The sequence below is a fragment of the Anguilla anguilla genome, chromosome 17 (assembly GCF_013347855.1).
Source record: "Anguilla anguilla isolate fAngAng1 chromosome 17, fAngAng1.pri, whole genome shotgun sequence".
In the NCBI taxonomy this organism is placed as follows: Eukaryota; Metazoa; Chordata; class Actinopteri; order Anguilliformes; family Anguillidae; genus Anguilla; species Anguilla anguilla.
The window spans coordinates 23,903,397-23,923,772 of record NC_049217.1 but is presented as its reverse complement, the minus strand read 5'-3'; the positions used below and the strand labels follow the sequence as shown (position 1 = coordinate 23,923,772).

Sequence of the window (20,376 nt, the reverse complement as noted above, 5' to 3'; positions counted from 1 at the left end):
CATTACTAAACTGTGTCCAAATAAATAGATTAGCCTACGGGCAGGAATGCCGCAACCGCTAATATTTATTTTAAAATTCTATATACACATGTGAACGTATTCTGTTTAAAAATATTAAATAGTTTCAAAATATTAATGGTAAAACCATTAATAATTGCGAAAATAACTACTACTACTACCACTACAAATAATAATAATGGAAAGAAGAATATATGTAAACATGTATGTATTCTAATTCTCAATAATAATAATAGTACTATTACTACTACTGCTAATAATAATGATAATAATAATGTGTCTGATATATGCTTATCTAATAGGCCTATATTCTTTTTCTTAAAAATAGTTTTTTCTAATTAATCTACTTGGGTTACGGTAGCTAATGGATAGCTTCTGTTTTTTTCTAATGGTAATTACATTGTTCTACTGTTAATTTCGTAAATCGATTTAGATCTTGACTCTGTGATTGTGTTGCTTTCCTTCCGCTGTCCCTCTAGCAAATATGCACACAAGGGACTAATTCGCACTCCATAAATTCATGGGGAGTGGGAAATAACCATGCAAGGCAAGAAAAAAGAACACCACATGAAATAATATATCGTAGATCAAAAGAGCAGACGCGTGGGCATCTTTCTTAAAACACTGAAACGGGGAGAAGCCTGTCTCTCTAGATCACGCCCCTTTGTCCGGCCCTCTATTGCGATTGGCTCACTTGAGAGACAAGGGAACGAAGTTTGAATAAAGTTCGAGAGCCCGTGGCAGAAGTAGTTCACCCGACAGGCTGGAACCAAAACAGTGGCAGTCTTGAGAAAATCCAAATCCTTTGCTCTTGGAAACACCGGGAATACACCGAGAGAGAGATTTTCATAAAATAGCGTTACAACTATAGTAGAATACTAAAACGTGCATGCAAATTTATTTTTAAAACTATTGCGAATGACACTGTTGTAGATAAATAATAAATACCAATTCTGTGCATTACAGGCATATGACACAGGCGTTTACCTGTAGTGTTACATTTTTTGTACTGTTATTTATTAATTTAATAATTCACTTGTATCTTATCTTGTTATTCGTTTAAATCATTACAGCCCTAAATCTCAAAAATCAAAGGGAGAGGAACTAATTATACAGAGGGCAGAAAATAAAGACCAAAAGCGGAAATGAAGTTCGAGTGCTTTTCGGGGAGAAGGAGGACCGTGAGGCTGTTCCATTCAGTATTTTTGCTTACCTTGCTGCACACCGGTGCCCTTGGTGGGAGAAAATCTCGAGGCGGGCGAAACCCACAACCACGACGGACACAGTCCTCTCCCACGTACCGGGACCGGGGCGAGGCCACGGAAAGCTTTCCCTTGGATTTCACCGCAGTTGAAGAAAACATGGACAATTTTATGACCCAAGTCAAGAACCTAGCGCAGTCTCTTTACCCGTGCTCCGCCCAAAAACTTGACTATGACATGAAATTGCATTTTCTGGAGAATACATCCGTCACGTGCAACGACGGAACCCCTGCAGGGTAAGTGTACATTTAAACAGCCAAATTAAGTTGCAGGCCTACTAATACGCATGCAAGATGCTGCCATACCATGTATAAGATTTCAAACAGAAAAAGCAGCGGACATGGCACGTGTTTCCTGAACCGTGACGACTGTACATCTACCCAAATGTCGCAATTTTATCCATAACAACCCGTTCCACACTGGACACAATTAGTCACACGACTAAGTACAATATTTGAGTGTCTTGATCTATTTACGCATTAGAATAAGAAATTTATTTTGATGCAAATTGAACATGTGACTTCGCTTAAAGGTCGCAGCACAGCGCGCAAGACTAAGTAAGAGGAAGTCCTACATCTGATCATCGTGATTAATATGCCACTATGCCTTCATATCAAATGTACGTATCATAGCAATTATAGAATGTGATTGAAATTTCGTTTCACAATTAGGTTCAAGTTACATGGTAATGACCATTCCTAGATATTTTAGGGTGTGTTTATTTGGTTCGACTCACAAATTGCTTGGGTTTAAAAGAGGAAGCTTATTATCGATTATGTACGCTCTGTAGGATGTAAGGTCTAACTTTGATTGAAACCGAACTGTTTGCTTATGTGTGTTTTTTAAATTGTATTTATTTGTTTCCGTAGCCCCTACGTATTGTTTCCATAAATGATTCCCGTGAAAATGCAATAAAAAGTATTGAAGCTAAGCCAAGTACCTATTAACGACATAAAATATTTCTCCGGTTTATTAAAGCTATTTGAAAACATGTCAAACAAAATATGACAAGAGGCTAAGATAAGCAATAGGCTATTTCTTGATATAAATAGCATATCTTGATAAATACTGGACCAATTACGCAAGCGCTCAATTACAAACTGACTGACAGTGAAATAGACCCTCTTACTAATAATGGAAGCACTCATTTGGACGAGGAGACGGTATGCATACTTTTCTGATTTTGATATTGTTCAGTCTCACTGCGATTTTAAACTTCAGTTCAGCATTGAAGGGTGGCATGCGATTAGCTCTTTTGTGTATTTCAATCGCAATAGTTATATAGTTATTTTAAATCAACCTGTCAATTGTTGGAAAGGCTGTGCTCTCGTGACATTATTCCATGGACTTGCCACACATTATAGCCTTCATTAGGTTTTACATTAGACTGTAATGCAGTAGGTGAAGCCTATAGGATTGTCCCTTGTCCATAAGGCTTGTCTCTTAAACTTAATTGTTTCAAGTACATATACCGACTAATTAGTTTAGATTTTATTCAGCATTGTTGTACAGACGTTTAGAACAAACTAAAACTAGCTGATGTCATTTGCATCAAGCGTCAAGAATACGCGCCTAAATGCACGCATGACACGATAGTTCTCGGTTTTCCTTGAGACCACTGCAAACAGCCAATTTCGGTCTCTCATATGCGATTAACACTGTTGTGTTTTGCATGGCACTGGCGACTTGCTGGCAGCGCACAGCATTAGGGACCGCTTGACAGCGTCCAGTTATTTTCGCGGAAATATATTAGGCGCGCGCCTTTGAACTGCCTGGCGAATTACTCCGCGAGGCTGTGATAGATCAAAGGGATTCCTCTCCAGAGAGAGACCACGGTTTATGTGAGGCGAAATGACTCGTGCAGTGCACCTGGCTGCCGTCCAAGAAAGAAAGAAAAGAAAAAACCAAACATCCGGAGCATCCCCTTCTTCTCCATACTGCGGACAGACGCGTTACAATCCAGTAATGTCCTATCCTATTTTGGAAACTAATAGATTTTGGACGGTTATGTGGGGTTGCTGTAAAATCTAGAAAACTCTTTTTCTTAACCTACATTTTTTTGGATTTAGTCGTTTTGCTTTGGACCTCGTCGAGCTCGTAGGGACATTATCATGCATTTTGTTTGCTTCATTTACGTTTGAGGATTGGTGATTTGAAAATTCTTTTATCCCCTCAGCGATACAAACTTTTTTATGTCGGTTGATCAGACTCAACGTATGTCCAGTTAAATTTGCCGACGGACTAGCCTACAAGTTGCGGACAGCCGCGTTCTCCTTTGACTTGTGATTCCCCACATCAGCATCAAGCGAGCACTACTGTGTAGCCAGGTGCTAGGGGTTTTCATTCCCAAATAATTTAATAAAATATGACTTATAGGACCTATATACACGACTACCCCCTTACCTTAAACTAATGCCTGCCGTGTATGTCAGACCTTTACTGTGAAAATACTCTCCTCCATTGACAGACATTTTACATACATTGGAAACTCAAATCTGACGACCTTGGTGTCATACGCTGGAACCCAACACACTCCGGGTGCATTGCGTCTCTAGCATTGATCCAGGATTTGCTAACCGATTACTGTCGTGCGCCAAGAAAGCTTCGTGCCAGTCGGCCTGCTTCAGTTTCCACCGTTTCCACTTAATGAATGAAATCCAGCCGTCTTGCCTTGCGGTTCCAACTTAAATTTCAGTGGCACATTTCTCTATGGACTGCTTTTCCACTTAAATGTCGCATTAATATGGTCATAGATTAATAAAAATGAGCATAAACTGAATTTACTTAATAATTTTTTTATCACAAATGAAATCCGTTATCCAGGAGACAAACGTAAATAATACACTCATATTATAGTTTGTTTGTTTCTTGAATACATTTTTATCATAATGTAGCAGAAAATAAAAACAGTGCCAAAGAACATCAAGTCTGTATTTTCGTAATTAGTGACTTCTCTCCAGGAGAACTGAAATGCTCATACTTCTGTTTGGTCTTCTGAAAAAGAAAGTATGTATGTTTGAAAAATAATTTGCCAGTTTGATTTACCACTCATCTGTCTCATTTCGTGAAGCAACTCCTGGCAAATTTTAACATTAAATGAAAAAAGCACTTCCTTAGCAGCACATTTAAGATGTACAGTCGGAAAGCAATCTGAGGATAAAGCCTGGATTAGCCAGTGGGTGGCTGGTGGTCAGTCCAGGTATCTTTGTGCCTATCACTGAACTCCCTTTGGCTCCATGATTCTTGATGTCACAATTCTGTGTTCGTTGTCCACGCGTTACGGGCGGCATTCCATTTACCTGAACAACAACCTGTCCGTAGATTCAGATAGAGCTGTGATTCATGCTGTTGAGCACAATGCCCTTTACTGCGAACTTTAGAGACTGTTTAAGATCGATGTTTCAATAGATAACCTAGGGGAAGCAAGTTGGGGTGCATGTTCCCAGCATCTCCTCCACCGCACACTGAGAGATCCCACCTTCCTGGTTTCCACATGGATAAGGCAATCACCGTTTTTTAATGACTATACATTACGTTGCGTTAAATTACGTTACAGGCATTTAGCAGATGCTATTACCCAGAGCGACTTACACAACATTTTACATAGCATTTACATTTCATCCATGTGGATAATGTATTGATAAATTGATTATTGATTACCTTTGATTGTGCAATTAAAGAGACAGCTAGATTGTCTTAAAGACACAATTAGATTGAGGTGATTTAGTCTCTGAGATTTTAAATATTATTTCAGGCTTAGTGTGTGTTTTTGGCCCAGACAGTTTGACATGTGAAAACGTATATTTTATATATCTAGAAGTTTCTGTAAATTTGCAGAACTGTTGCACACTGTTGATGAATAAATTCAGAAGGAATTGGAAGCTGAGATTAAGTGTAAATAGTAAGGAATAAACAAAAAAATGAAAACAATGCTTATTTGTTGCACACAATGAACCACATTAATGCATTTCCTGGCACGCTGACAAACGCATGCATTAAATAACCATACGACACAAACAGAAACAGGTACAGGTGGTTGGACGGGTTACGGATGCTGATAGTATTGCCTCCACACACCCTTCCTGGTCAGCTGATGAAGCTGAGATAGGCGAAGACATTCCAGTGATTGGAGGCTCCCACTGCTAATGTTCCACATGGTGGTGGTGCAGTGTTTTGACCGTACCTGAAAACTGCAATACTGCCTGCTTCTGATGAGCGAGGCAACGGGTCAGGTAGCACAGAGAACAGTGCCAGAGCCTATTTTAACCCCCCTTCCCCCCCCCCGTCACAACCCATCACTGCCTGTCTGACATCACCAAGCTGTGGTGGTGTTCATTCAGTTATGAATAAGAGTTCAGTGGCCTCTAGTGTATTTGCGATAAAATGTCTTGCACAATCGTACCTGTGACTCCATTAAAGCAGTACGGCGGTTGGCTGAACGTCATCCCTCACTGCAGTTCTCAACACTTGGTACAGTAAGTGGCAGTAATTGCTTGCAGTTTTCATTACCTTATCCCTGTCTTTGTTTGTTAAAAAGAGCACTCTAGCTGTAAAATGAAAGCCAAATGTTTCGACGTGCGATCAAACCCTTGGGTCTGCGCACATGTTTTGCGTCAAGGTCTAATATGAAACGTGCTGTGTGGATCAGTGTGCATCGCGATCTGCATCACAGGGAGGCAGAAAGGAGTCATATGAAGGGAGACTCCTAATCCGTCTCGCTACCACTTTCTTTGGAGCGAGAGCAGGGTGTTCCTTGAAGACTGTAGCCGAGGTGTGAACTATTTTGTTCAAGGGAAATAAACTCTGCATGAGACGAAAAGCACGTCTGTGTCTGTGCAAAAAGGGGTTGCAGTTCCATTAAGGTAATAGCTGAGGTGTAAACTGTGTTATTAAATGGGAATCAGCTCAGTGTGTTTGTGTGATGAAAGGGCTCACAAAAAAGATTCTGCTGGTGTGTCCCACGAATTGTTCCTGGCCAGGTAAAATTAATTTCTCTGATGCTCTCCACTACTGTATGTCACTCTGCGTGGATGAGCCTGCCAAGTGAAGTAATGTGACTGTAATGTAATGGAATTCCTGTTGGAAAGGAACCGACCGATTAGAGCATTGATTTAAGATACGTTTTTAAAATGGGCGGTTACCTATTTTTGTGGCTTCCCCTGCGACTCACCATATATCCTACACCCGAAAAACATGCGGTGAGCGAGGTGGGGGGGTTCACTCATTTGAGAGGAAGGCACTTCCACCTGTAGGTCGAATTCGAGACCACACCCTGAGGCTCGCCCATGCACTGGAACAGCACCTCAACAGGACGAGCACTTTAGCAGCCCCTCCTACAAGAAACAACTGTTGACACTTCTGTCCAGCGGTCGCTATGGGGATCGCTATGGGCATTCGTTTTTCGGGGAGATTCTGCGCAGAATCTGACAGGATGCCCTGACACAGCTCGACCCCCGTGTGTGAACGAGTCAGGTTTTTTCATTTGCTCGATCTGTTTGACCAGCTCCAGATTTGCGTCTTTCAAGGTGGGATGCTTTTTGGAATGGTCACCGAACTGGCCTCCTCGGCAGGCATTGTGGCCACAGCTGGCTGGGCCTCTGCGGTAACGGGTGCACTTTCACTTCACCCTTTAGTGCCTCTGGGACCAGAGAGAGCCTTACTCGCATTGCAGTCACTGCAAGAATGACTAAGTCTGAGTAATTTATATGGCTTTTTTTTTTTTTTTTTTTTTTTACTGTTCTGGTACTATTAAATTACCACATCTCCTTTGTGGTTCAGAAGCACTGGGAGTTGGGTTTGATTTTTGGTGGTTTAGTTTTAGGAATGAGCTCCTCCCTGTGATAGAGGGTGAGTGCAGGATGTGCCAATTTCCATATTAATATGTCCGCATGCTGTCCTGGTTTGGGTGATGCCCCTAATATCTCTGGGAGGTTTTGCTCTCCATGACTCTGCCAGTCTGCCAGCTGTCCGCTCCTGTGACGGACTACAAGAGATAAAACGGTGACTGAAAGACCCAACATTTAAATGGGGGGAACAAACAATGTGAAATAACTCTTTAACTGTATTTTTTGTTTTGTTTGCTATGTTTCTCCCCAATTTGAATGCCCAGTGGCACATTTGAGACATATTGCTGCAATATCGACTGTCAATAGGGATGGTGTACCCAAGCTGAACATAAGAAAGCTTTCACACAAAATATAAATATGTGCTTTTGATGGACTATTAATGTGTACGTGTTACATTTGTGTACGGAGTTGTTGCTTTAATTCCTTGAACTTTGATAAACTTTACCATTTACAATGATGCCATTTTTCAGACCTTTTTTTCAAAAGTGACTTACAACATGGCGAATGAATTTACCTTTATCACAAATATATTTGCATGAATTAGCTACGCCTATTAGCTCTGGTGGTTTATGCTTTACATTGGTTCCTCTATAGGTAATTTTTGTGACATTTGTATAATATTTGCATTAATATTTATGGTCTTCATTGTTCCAACACCCACCAGTGTTTGCTAGACTAGATCTATCAGTGTAGTTTAGCTTTTCAGATGATAAAATAATAAGTCACTGGAATGAAATCCTGCTCCTCTTTCCATGTTATGCACCATCTCTTCAGCTATTTTTGTTGTCACCACTTACATCAGTGTGCTGTCAGAGGCAGATTAATTTATGTTCTGGGTGCCTGGGATGACAAACCCTGGTCCTGGAGGTCCACAAGATCAACAGCTATATGCCATTAGAAAATAGATCTGGAGTATAATCTGGAAGATTGTCTTCAGCAATAGCAGCAGACCAGTCAGAATATAAATGAGTTGAATACGATCCCCAGGCATATGGTTTGGGGGTCGCTGGTTTATGTAACTCATTCAGCTGTCCACAGGCTGAACGGCCACTTTCTCTGGGGTAGCTGAGTTTCAATTCAGTTCACTTCAGTTTTATTCGTAGGGCACTTTTAACAAAGGACTTTTTTGCACACATTTTTGGCCAAGGCTCCATGAAACCCCCACCCCCCCCCCCCACCACCCCCCCAGGAGGAAACAGGAAGAAATCTTGGGTACATCCCGAGGGTGGCGGGCATCCAATCCTGCCAGGCCCTGGGCAGACTATTAAAGTGGTGGCAGATTATGGAGAAGTTTGGGTTAAGGGAACAGGCAGTGCGTTTGCAGGGAGGGTACAGAAGGCAATGACGAAGTGCCGAAGGGTCACTAGTCAGTTCGGTCCGGGGCAGTTACCCAGCGGTGAACACCAGGGTAAAATTCTGTGCGGACAGAGCGTGGACATTGGATCATCTTTGTGTCTCTATACTAAAACGCTACGTTACTACAACAAACTCAAGGACAAAGAAATGTGCAGTACACGAGAGAAACATGCAATAATAGACAGCTATCTGTGGTAATTAAGCGTAAGCAAACATTAACCGGTATTGCCAGCATTGACCAGTGTTTCTAGGTCTCACTTGCAAAAGAGGATTTAAATACATCCATATAAATCCCTAAGTGTCTTCTGCATTTCATGTCACATATTTGGAATTGGGATTTGGCAAATGACACAGTCCAAAATGAGGACGAATCAGGGGTGGGTTGCTGCCATGCACCTGCCCAAAGTCTGCAAACAGCAGTACCCCCAGAGTGGGTGCTCCCCAAACAGTCACTTTCTCTTGGTTGTGTGATAAGTCGAACGGGAGCTTTTGAACTACCTGCTGTGGTAGACTACTTAGCCCTTCAAGATGCTAAATGTGCAGCATACACCTTATTGTGATTAAGTCTGGCTCTCAAAGATTATTTTAACGTTATTTTAACGTTTAAATTACATTGCATAAATTACATTGCAACTCTTTATAATGTGTTAATTACAGGGAAAGCGCGACTCACTATTGTAAATGCTGCGCTATGGAAACTGACGGATGAAAGTCTAAAGTTTGTGCTGTCATTGTCCCTTGCCTGTCCTTGATCACGGATTTACGCAGTCAGATGAGATTTAAAGAGGTCGGCAGAGATGAAAGCCAGCGGTTTGTTCCCTAGCTCTGGGGAATCCTGACCGTGCCAGTGGAGCGCATGCCAAGACTCTCGTGAGAGAGTACCCCGCCGGAACAATAAGGGCGCCATAGCAACAGAGAGGCGTGTGGACGTAGTCATGGCGACGACTCTCCGCGTTTGATCTCTGTTTTTAATTCCCTCATCACAGAGGACAAGGGGTCGCGCCGATTTTATCCTGCGGCACATGAAAGACTTCTATGAGGCAACTGTTAAAGAATGATGACTGAAATATCGCGTCGGAGGGGGTATGGGATAATTCTGTTCCGGCCGAATCGGTCCCCTGCGCGTTGAAAACGCTGCAGTGCATCTCAATGTAGCTGCCCGCTGCGACTGTGTCACCCGCTTGCACAACGTGGAGCCCTGATGCGCTTACACGCTGTAACTATCGCTGATCGCGCGATCGCGTGTCTCCGGGTGCCTCGCGTGTCTCACGCCAAAAATGTCACTCAGCTGCGCGTCAGTTATGAACTCATCCAGACTCTCTGCAATAGGGGCTCGCTCGTGTTTTTTGTTCCCGCAAAGGGGGTTCTGTCTGTCAGAATGGGATGAAAAACAAAACAAAGCAGACAAACACGTAGTTTGTTTTCAGGTTTTCAGTTCTTGCGCAATAATTCAGTTAAACAGCGAGGAGCCTTACATTATTACGCTCTTTAGTTTAGTCTGTCCCCCCCCCCCCCCCCCCCCCCCCCCCCCCCCCCCCACCCTCCCCTAATAGCTTTCGTAAGTTGTAATAACTTTTGTACTGCTAGAGGGCATGAAGTGTTGCTGCACAGATGGGAGTAATTAGTAATTATTTAATTCTGGAGGATCTAAGTTTAAGTAAACATAAGCAATGTTCTGTCATGCATGAAATGACAAAAACAACCATGATGTTTATTAATTCTGAATATGATTATTATTAGTAGTAGTAGTAGTTGGCGTAGTAGTCATAGCAGTAGTAATATAGCTTATGAAAGATAATGTGCCTTTATAATTATAGCCTGCAGTTGATGGGCTTTGTGTATTGAGTTCTTCTGTGTGCTCTGTGTCCTGTAGGTATTACCTGAAGGAGTCTAAAGGAAGCAGACGGTGGTTGATATTCCTGGAAGGTGAGCCCTCTGCTGGTCTTACCGCCATTTTTCAGGTCCTGCAGAACCATCCAGATCAAATGGTGGCATGTGCGCTTTTTACGTTCTACATCCAGTCGACATAAATGCAGCAGCAGCACACTGACATGTCCCACAGCATGCCATTAAATTTGAACTCATAAGCAAAAGTGCAGTTTTTAGATACTTGCAAGCCATACAAAGAGTATGACAAACTGCACTGAATTTAAAATACTGCATAATAATAAAAAAATGTGATGTTTGCTTAATTTTGGTATATTAAAGTTGAGTCCAAAGTTCTATACTGATTTCAGTGAACACTTTCTACTGTGGAAAAACCCCGTTATGCATAGACGTGATACAGTAAGACTCAAACAGGATTGTGTCTGTATTAGGTGGGAGTTGTGGGGGGGGCAATTTGGGGATAGCTGTTTTTTCCACTGCTTAACTCCTGCTAAATATTCATTGAAGAGAATTCCATCTAAATTTCTTTCTTTTTTTTTTTTTGTTGTTGTTGTCTTATTGGGGAAACGTTTTGAGAAGCTTCGCTGTGAATTGAGGTGGGCTGTTTAAAGCTTAAGGGGCACGTTTATAGCCCTTTTCCTTCATTTCTGTCTGAAAAACGCAGGCGGCTGGTACTGCTTTAACAAAGAGAACTGCGACAGCCGATACGAGACCATGAGGCGGCTCATGAGCTCCTCCCAATGGCCGCTCACAAAGACAGGTGAGGGAGACGCCGTCCACGTGCGCCGCACCTGCTGTCCACAGACACCGAGCAAACGCAAATGGGTATCCAGTTCATTGCATTACATTGCATTACATTACATTACATTACATTACAGGCGTTTAGCAGACGCTCTTATCCAGAGCGACTTACGCAACTTTTCACATAACGCTCACTTACGCAGCTGGGTATATACCGAAGAAATGCAGGTTAAGTACCTTGTTCAGGGGTACAACGGCAGGGCCCTGCCCAGGAATCGAACCTGTGACCTTTAGGTTACAAGACCAGTTCTTTGCCCGTTATACTACACTGCCGCCCTACACTGCAGTTCATGGACTGCGTCCTTAACCAGGAGGTTGCGGGTTCGATTCCCTGTTGGGTTAATGCCGTCACCGCACCATCGATGAAAGCGCGGGGCTGCCTCAGTCATGGCCTGGCTGTATGTCACTTCAGAGGAACGTGGTGTGTAAGACGAGACGCGGTCCACTCTCAAACAGACGGAGTGCTTCCCCACTGTGCGTCAGAACTGTAGCCAGCGGAAAGCCCTCAGCTCCCGCAGCATTAGTAGGTACAGCCGCTAGAACACGGGCCTCCTGGCGCTCTGTGTTTGAAAGCCGGCTGAAGCCACGTTTGGCTGTGCCCTTGATCGGCATACCGGTACCAGGGTGGCCTCTTTCTACTGGAAAGTCACTCTCTGACGCCTGAACGTATTCCCCGAGCAACCTTTGAATGGACGGATGGTGTGAGAGAGAAATGCTGACAGCTTTGTTAGACTGACAGGTTGTTATTATTTTTTGAGACGGACAGCTGAAGCTGTGGGATGAACCTGTGATACTCCTCTGCTCTAACGTGTCGAAGAGGGGTACTGAACACATCGTTACACATTGTGGAAATGCCTGTCTCTCAAACTGGGATAAAGGCTGTTTTTAGTGCTCTGATTATAACATAGAGGGAATGGGAAATAACATGCTTGTGTGCTTGTGTGTGTGTGTGTGTGTGTGCATGAGCACAAAAGCACATTTGGGTGTGCAAATATGATCTCACATTCAAGGAGAAAGGTCCACACTCTTGACTTCATTGCCTACAGCTTATTAATCTATTAAATATTGAATTAATTAAAATTATTTACCACATCTTTTTATATCAGCTAGTGTCCATTTTAGCTTTTTCCCTTATAGATCAAGAACAGGCATGTGAGAAATAGGCATTCTGCAAATGGCATCGATGCCTGTTTAAAAGAATTGCAGGGCTGCTTCACTTGAAATCGTAGAGGTTTTATTTTATTATTGACTGCTCACCCAAGGGCATGCAGTCTGCCTGCAGAACCCCCCCCGACCCCCCCTTTCTGAAGTGCAGTCCTCCAGGCCAATGAAAGTAGAGTGGACAGAGGGGCTGTGGTCACTGTGTGCCGCAGAGGTCATACAGAGGTCGTACAGGCTTGCGTTCACTCTCCTGAATTTTCTGAGGGCATTTTGGTGCTGGGAAGAACCTGAAAATATGGCTGGGCATTCCAAAAGGGTATAAAAATAAAGGAAAGGAATAAGAATAAAAATATCCACTGATTAATGTAGACCAGCTAATATGTCAATCTCATCCTCTGTGATGCACACAAAAAATGAAATGTAAAATAGAAATCTTAAGTCTGCCTATCCATCTATTGAATGGACTGTTATTATTTAGCATGTGGTGGTTGTTCTGGGGAATGAATAATTGTGATAAATAATTATATCCTGAATCCTCCTCAGGCACAGGTATACTGTCACCCCAGCCTGAGGAGAACCCTCACTGGTGGAACGCCAACATGGTGTGAGTACCACCTCCTCTGTGTATTTGTCAGTGTGTGCATGTGTGTCATTTCCTGTGTAAGGTGAATGAGTGAATGTCATTTCCTCTGTTGGTGAATAAGCGATTGTTCTGTACTGATAAATGAGTGAATGATCTCTGTTGGTGGATGAGTGAATGCTTTATACTGATAAATGAGTGAATGCTCTCTGTTGGTGAAAGAGTGGATGCTCTATACTGATAAATGTGTGTATGCTCTCTGTTGGTGTATGAGTGGATGCTCTATACTGATAAATGAGTGAATGTTCTATACTGATAAACAAGTGAATGCTTTCTGTTGGAGAATGAGTGAATGCTCTATACTGATGAATGTGTGTATGCTCTCTGTTGGTGTATGAGTGAATACTGACAAAGTGACTGACGGTGTGAATGCTGTTATTCTAGGCTCGTCCCCTACTGTTCTAGTGATGTGTGGAGTGGAGCCTCAGCCAGGACAGAGCGAAGTGAGTGCAAATGTTTCTCTGTTTTCTTTCTTATTGTTGCATGGATTGCGTACTGTATATTTTGTGACATTTATGTATTTTTTTTTCATACTTATATTACATGTGATTGTGTGTGTATTTTATATATTTCATGTATAGTGTGTTGAGTATGTTGTGTGTTTTTTGTATATTTCATGTATAGTGTGTTGAGTATGTTGTGTATATTGTGTGTATTTTATATATTTCATGTATAGTGTGTGAGTATGTTGTGCATACTGTGTGTATTTTGTATATTTCCTGTATAGTGTGTTGAGTATGTTGTGCGTGCTGTGTTGTTTATTTGTGTACTTACTCTTGTTGTGTCCTGTAGGTCATTATGCCTTTATGGGGTCTCTGATCATTAAGGAGGTGGTCAAAGATCTGCTGGTCAAGGGCCTGGACAATGCCAAGGTGCTACTGCTGGCTGGGAGCAGGTGAGTGTTCACTGTGTGTGTGAGTGTGAGTGTGAGTGTGAGTGTGTGCGTGTGCGTGTGCGTGTGCGTGTGCGTGTGCGTGTGCGTGTGCGAGTGCGAGTGCGAGTGCGAGTGCGAGTGCGAGTGCGAGTGCGAGTGTGTGTGTGTGACTGTGTGTGAGTGTGACTGTGTGTATGTGTGTGTGTGAGTGAGTGTGACTGTGTGTGTGTATATGTGTGTGTGTGTGTGTGTGTGTGCGTGGAATGGAATAAAGTTATGACCTGTGTGTTTGTGTGTTTTTGGAACAGCGCTGGTGGGACAGGGGTGCTGCTGAATGTAGACCAGGTGGCTGAGCAGCTTGCAGAGCTGGGCCACACAGGGGTGCAGGTGAGGGGCCTGTCTGATTCGGGCTGGTTCCTGGACAACAAACAGTACCGCTGCACCGACTGCGTGGACACCATCAGCTGCGCCCCAACCGAGGCTATCAAGAGGGGCATCCAGTAAGAGAGAGAGTGTGTGTGTGTGTGTGTGTGTGTGCGTGTGTATGTGTGCGTGTGTGGTATGTATGGTATGTGTGCATGCTTGGGTGCGTGCGTGCATGTGTGTTTTTGGTATATATGATATGTGTGTGCGTGGGTGCGTCCGTGTGCATGTGTGTGTGTGGTATGTATGGTTTGTGTGTGTGTGCATGGGTGCGTGCGTGTGCATGTGTGTGTGTATGTGGTATGTATGGTGTGTGTGTGTGCGTGGGTGCGCGCGTGTGCATATGTGTGTGCGTGTGTGGTATGTATGGTGTACGTGTGCATGATATGTATGGTGTGTGTGTGTGTATGTGTGTGTGGTATTTGCATGTGTTGTGCAGAGGCCAGAGAGAGAACTCTTAAGCTCTGACCTCCTGTTTCAGGTACTGGGGTGGAGTGGTCCCAGAGCGCTGCAGACAGGCCCATGAAGGGGAGGAGTGGAACTGCTTCTTTGGGTACAGAGTCTACCCCACTCTAAAGAGTAAGAGCTGGGTCTGCATGGCGCTGACTGCCACTGTTACCTCTGCCTCCAGTTCCACTTTATATTCGGGGCCTATAATAGCAGTGTAATTACATAGTTATTACTGAAGTTGGCGTGGTGTTACCACTGTGTATGTGCTTGTTGTAACATAGCACTTGTAGGAGTTCCAATTTTAAGTGCTTGCCTGCTAATCCATTCTCCTTGTTTACCACAGTTGTGACACTGAGTTCATCAAGTAAATTAAATTTGTACAGTTATAAATACTGTGTAAAAATACGTGCATACGCAGTAGTTGGACTGTTTTGTCATATATATTGAGTAAGAACACAGGTGCTAGGGGCACCGAGTGTAAAGCAGGACCAGTTATGCATATGATGTAATGGTTTATACACTGATTATAGTCAGGACTGATGATATGTGTATGTCTGTTTGCATGTGTCTTTTATCAGCGAAAATTCCTGTGTGTTTACTATTAGGTAACTGTGTGTGTGTGTATTTGTATTTTTGTATAGCAGTGCTGTAAGTGACTGTGATGTGTGTGGTGACTGCACAGTTTGACTGTGTGTGTGTGTGTGTGTATTGTGCAATATGTGACTATGATGATGCGTAGCGACCACGGTGTATATGCGTGTTTGTCTGCTCCCCAGGCCCTGTATTTGTAGTCCAGTGGCTGTTTGACGAGGCCCAGCTCACAGTGGATAACATTCACCTCACAGGCCAGCCAGTGCAGGAGGGCCAATGGCGATACATCCAGAACCTGGGCAACGAGCTGAGGAACACACTCAAAGACGTTCCGTAAGCATTGGCTCCCCCTTTCAGTCAGAGCCGGTACTGCATGACCCTAATGTCCAAGCCTGAGTTCATGCTCTCGCAACTGAGCATCAAAGAAGCATTTCTTTGTTTTTTTTTGTGTATGTCTATTTTCCTTTCATGCTGTTTTTAACCCACAGGGCCATGTTTGCTCCAGCGTGCCTATCACATGAGGTGATCACCAGAAAGTGAGTGGAAAATGGCAGTTTTCATTTATACAACATACCAGGAGATCCCTCACAAAACGGACAGAAAAAAACTTTCCCTTTAAGAATGTTTTGCTCACATTTCCATGTTTCATGAATTACCCATCACAAATATAAGTCCCTTGTACAAAAAAAGTTACGTATGCCAGTTTATAGTGGGTGTTGGATAATGCTGCCAAAAATACTTTATTACAGTGGGTGTACCCAGCCTGATGGTGTTCACTGGAGAGAACCTTGAGAAAACTTTTTGGGAAAACCTTATCAGTATTGTCTGTCTCAATTCTCTGCACTTGTCAGATGAGAAAAGGTCTGGTCTGCTCACCCATAGCGCCCTCTTGTGTTGTGTCACAGTTACTGGATTGACATCCAGGTGAAAGGCACTTCCCTGCCCAGGGCTCTGCACTGCTGGGACCGCAGTCTCCACGACAACAGCAAGAACAACAAGGCCCCGCCCAGGGGATGTCCCGTGCACCTGATTGACAGCTGCCCCTGGCCGCACTGCAACCCCACCTGCCCCACCATCCGAGACCAGTACACCGGCCAGGAGATGAACGTGATCCAGTTCCTCATGCACATGGGCTTCGACGTGCAGAAGATGGCCCAGCAGCAGGGCATGGACCCCAGCCAGCTCCTGGGCATGCTCAGTAGCGGCAGCTAAAGGGACGAGGGAGCACCATCTCCTCGCCCCGCCCACTCTCATATTCTCACACCCAGTCGAATTCCCATCACTCACTCCGTCCATTCCCCTCCATCCCATGTCCCAGCTCCCGTCACCACATCACCAGTTTGTGTCTTTGTTTTGTCCCGGTCCAGTTCCCCTCTATACCCTAACCCCAGCCTCACTCTCAGCATAACTCCCACCCATGTGAAAAAATAGTATGCTGGAGTATACTTGAAGCATACTATTTTATACCTTAGAATACTTGAAGTATTAATTAAAGTTTTTTAAATTATGCTTTAAGTATTCATGTTTTTTTTCTTCACGGGCACTTCAACCTTGCCCTCAAATTCAAGCTCCGTCCTTACTTATATATGCCCTGACCGCACACTTCACCTTACTATTTCCCTGTCCTCACTCCAACCATAACCCCACCCCCAAACTCCAGCCACGCCCACATTGCCTCCTCAAGCTCCGCCCTCTCTCCCTCTACTTCCCTTATAACAGACCTCAAGACCGCAAGATGCATCCATTGCTACTCTATTTTCTTTTAACTGATCTTTTGGTTGTAAAAGAAAAAAAAATAATAATGAAGAATATAATCCCGTTTTAAGGATACAACTTTTTTTACCTTTATTTTTGACTGTAGGGTTTTTTAGGCTTTGTTTTTGTCATATTTCATATACAAGACAAAATACAACAGGGACTGTAGAGTGTAGTGTTTATGGTAACTAAAAAAACCTCTATATAACATATAATGTTTATGTGTATGAATATGGCATATGGGCCATGTATATAAAAGCTGGCCTGAGACCTACTTTTTTTTCTGAATTGGAAACCCGGAACACTGGACACTCCTCCTTAAAGGGAAGAGAGGACATGAGGATGGCCTTTCAGCAGCCAGGAAAGAGGAGGAGGAGGAAGAGGATGCACGAGGAAGAATGGAGAGATCTTAGAGCCACTGACTTGCCCCAGCCTCTCACCCCTGAGAAACCCCCCCCCCCCTTCCAAGGCAGGTAAAGTTGGGAAATGCAGCATCTTCTGGAAAGCAGTAGATTCTGGGAGACAGGAAAACTACAGAAGCTATTAACTTGCAGCACTGCTATTTTTCTAGACAACCTTCATGATTGCAATTCACTATGACACATAAAATGAGAAGTTCAGCATTGGACTGCATGTGTTTTACAGTCTAACTCTTTACGTTTCTGGTGATCTTTGACATGACAAGGACTCATAAAAATTACATACCATCTCCTCTTGTCAGTTAGCAATAATCTGCAAAGTGGCCATACTCTTGGTTTATTCTAAGTATCTCACCAACTTTCTACATGAGCTAGCCTAACTCTTTCTTACTCTAGACATAAGAGACATTTAGGTAAAGCTGTAAGGAGTCCTACATGCCTTACTTTTATGGCCTAATGAAGTCTTCATTCCCCAGCCCTTAGTCTTTTCATTTGAAATGTCTACCTCTAAAAACTGTGATTTTGCACCCTCTGCTGGCCATGAAGAGAACAACATCAGCGAATGGGAAGCCAGTATCAGTCAAGAGGTGGGGCTGTTTGAATTAGCAGAATGGTTGCTCATTTAGCCAAATAGTAGATCATTACACGGGTGATGTATCGTGTGTACCTTGGCAGAGTTACACATGTAAGGGGTGGAAGAAGAAGGCGTCTCCTTTGCTGCTCCTTTCGTGTCTGGCTTTAGCTCAGTGTGTGGCTATATTATACTTGGGGGTCTTAGTGCCAAATTTGGTCTTTCCCCTTTTGTCCTTCCTCCCATAACGACTCCCGAAAACACAGATTCCTCATCAAAGGTCAAAGGTCGCTCTAGAACAGGCTTTCGGACTCCTGGCCCTCGGGAAGCGCGTTGTGTCCCCTGGCTTTAGTTTCGAATAAGTTCTCGTGGGTCTGGTTGCTGTCAGACACTGATCTGTGTCCTATGATACCACTTGAAATATGTTTCTCCTTTGTAAAAGAAAAGGAATTGTGGTCAAGGTGTTTTGTAAACAGGAAGACACAAAAAAATTGATTTATTCAGCTTCACTCTGCTTGATGTCCCCCCTCAAAAAACAAGCAAATTAGTAACACAAACTGATATAATGCTTAATTGAATCACACCAATTTGGCAAGCAGTTATGCAAGCGAGCAACCTATGAAGCTTTAGCTTTAGAGACAGCTGTTCCAATGTTTTTGGGGAGATGTAAATCTTAACACATATAAATCAGCACATCACTTTTGCACAGGACGTATATCAGCTGTCACGAATTTAAACACTGCCCAACGTCCAATCAGAAGCTGAACAAAAACAGCCGGAAACCGAAATCAGCACGCGCAGCCGGGAAGCGTTTCAAACGACGCGGCTCGTTCTCCTGCTGTTGCGCGGAAGCTGACGACGGTGAGTCCTGTTCACGGAACAGCAGCTGCCTGTGGCATCAGGGTTCGGTACGGTGAATGTCACACATTTGACAGCGATCAAATCTTTCCAATATCACAGGGTTCTCTTGCTTACAGAACACAGTAGAATTTTCAAAGCTATGTCTTTTTTTTAGGTTATAAGTTATAGAGTCGCTGCTTATGTGTACGTTTTCTGAATATTAACTCGGATTGCACCATTGTGGTGACAGTCAGGGAGGAGAATCATGCCATCAGTTAGCAGAATGGTCAAATGTTATTTTACACGGTTTTCAATTTTTCTTTCTTTTTTGTGAGATAAAGATAGCGTAGGCTTGTCAGAATTCCATTTTCCTAGATTTGAATGTTACATGGTCGAGCTCCAAGGAATAATATCTGACTGTGTGCAGAAAGTAAAAGCATGACTTGTATGTTCACTTTGATTTGATCTGCCGGAAATGATGAAAAACATTATGAATTGCTATTACTGAGTCCATTTGTCTGTCCTGCCTGCTCCAAATTCACATATGAATTTGTAGCTACAAATTCTACAACATCAGTGTCTCTTAGGCACCTCCGTCCATTATGAATTTTATGTAAGGATATATCTGCTCACATTTCCTACATTGTGCAGCCACAAAAAAATGTTGAAGGGCTTTGGATTTGTGAGCAGAGGTACGTAAAAATGTCAAATATGCTCCCGTGATTTAACGGCCATATCCTCCTAATATCATACCACAGAACAACCCCTGTGGGTTGGCTTGGTAATTTTCCTGCAGGGAATTTCTGACCATTTTAGTGAACGTGATATCAAAAACCAATCTGATGTCAGCTAACTGTCAACTGTCATTGGTGGACCATTTTTGCTGGTCTTTTGTGAAGTCAATGTGTATGGGCATTTAAACATAAAAATTGAATCCTGGCAAGCCAACAAATTAACTGAAGATGCTGCACAGTTAAAGTATGTTGGATAGAATATCACTTATTTTAATATAATGACAGTTAATATCAAGTTTTATAAATGGTAATTAACTTCATCTATGTAACAAGTCAGATAAAAATGTTTATTACTAATTGTATTTTGTTCTGTAACATATTTTTTAACAAACAAAAGCTCAAGCTACTTTGGTAATTTTATGTATTTATTGTATTATGTAAATCATATTTATAAGTGTTATTTTGACTGAGAAGTGATTCTTTGTAAAATGTAAATATGTCTTCGGCTTTTGTTTTGATTGCATGTATTTCAACATACCGGAAGAAAGAACATGTTATGCCATTAAACAATCTGCTGTCCTTTTTATATTCCTCATAACACACCTGTTCCTTTCTTGGCTAAGGGAAATTAACACAGACAGGGTATCATCTTATCATGGTTACACATTTACACTGGGGGGTGGCATTAGCTCAGGAGGTAGTGTGGTTGTCTGGCAACTGGAGAGTTGTCAGTTTGATCCCTGACCCC

General features: G+C 42.9%; 1 protein-coding gene across 1 annotated transcript; it reads left to right on the top strand.

Annotated features, from left to right (window-relative positions):
* Positions 1 to 894: 894 nt before the first annotated feature.
* On the top strand, positions 895 to 20,195 carry LOC118216205 (palmitoleoyl-protein carboxylesterase notum1a). Its single transcript, XM_035397280.1, has 11 exons — positions 895 to 1,516; positions 10,356 to 10,408; positions 11,034 to 11,129; positions 12,875 to 12,935; positions 13,356 to 13,414; positions 13,764 to 13,866; positions 14,154 to 14,345; positions 14,750 to 14,847; positions 15,495 to 15,642; positions 15,798 to 15,845; positions 16,215 to 20,195. Exons 1-11 carry the CDS (start codon positions 1,164 to 1,166, stop codon positions 16,519 to 16,521), a joined length of 1,518 nt encoding a protein of 505 aa, XP_035253171.1. The 5' UTR covers positions 895 to 1,163; the 3' UTR covers positions 16,522 to 20,195.
* The last annotated feature ends 181 nt before the right edge of the window (positions 20,196 to 20,376 follow it).

What these genes read in the sequence shown, in the direction of transcription:
- LOC118216205 (XM_035397280.1), top strand. Translation starts at nt 1,164, where the DNA reads ATGAAGTTCGAGTGCTTTTCGGGGAGAAGGAGGACCGTGAGGCTGTTC. An exon ending in CTACTGCTGGCTGGGAGCAG is followed by an intron (nt 13,867 to 14,153) that starts GTGAGTGTTCAC and finishes TTTTTGGAACAG; the next exon opens with CGCTGGTGGGACAGGGGTGC. An exon ending in AACACACTCAAAGACGTTCC is followed by an intron (nt 15,643 to 15,797) that starts GTAAGCATTGGC and finishes TTTAACCCACAG; the next exon opens with GGCCATGTTTGCTCCAGCGT.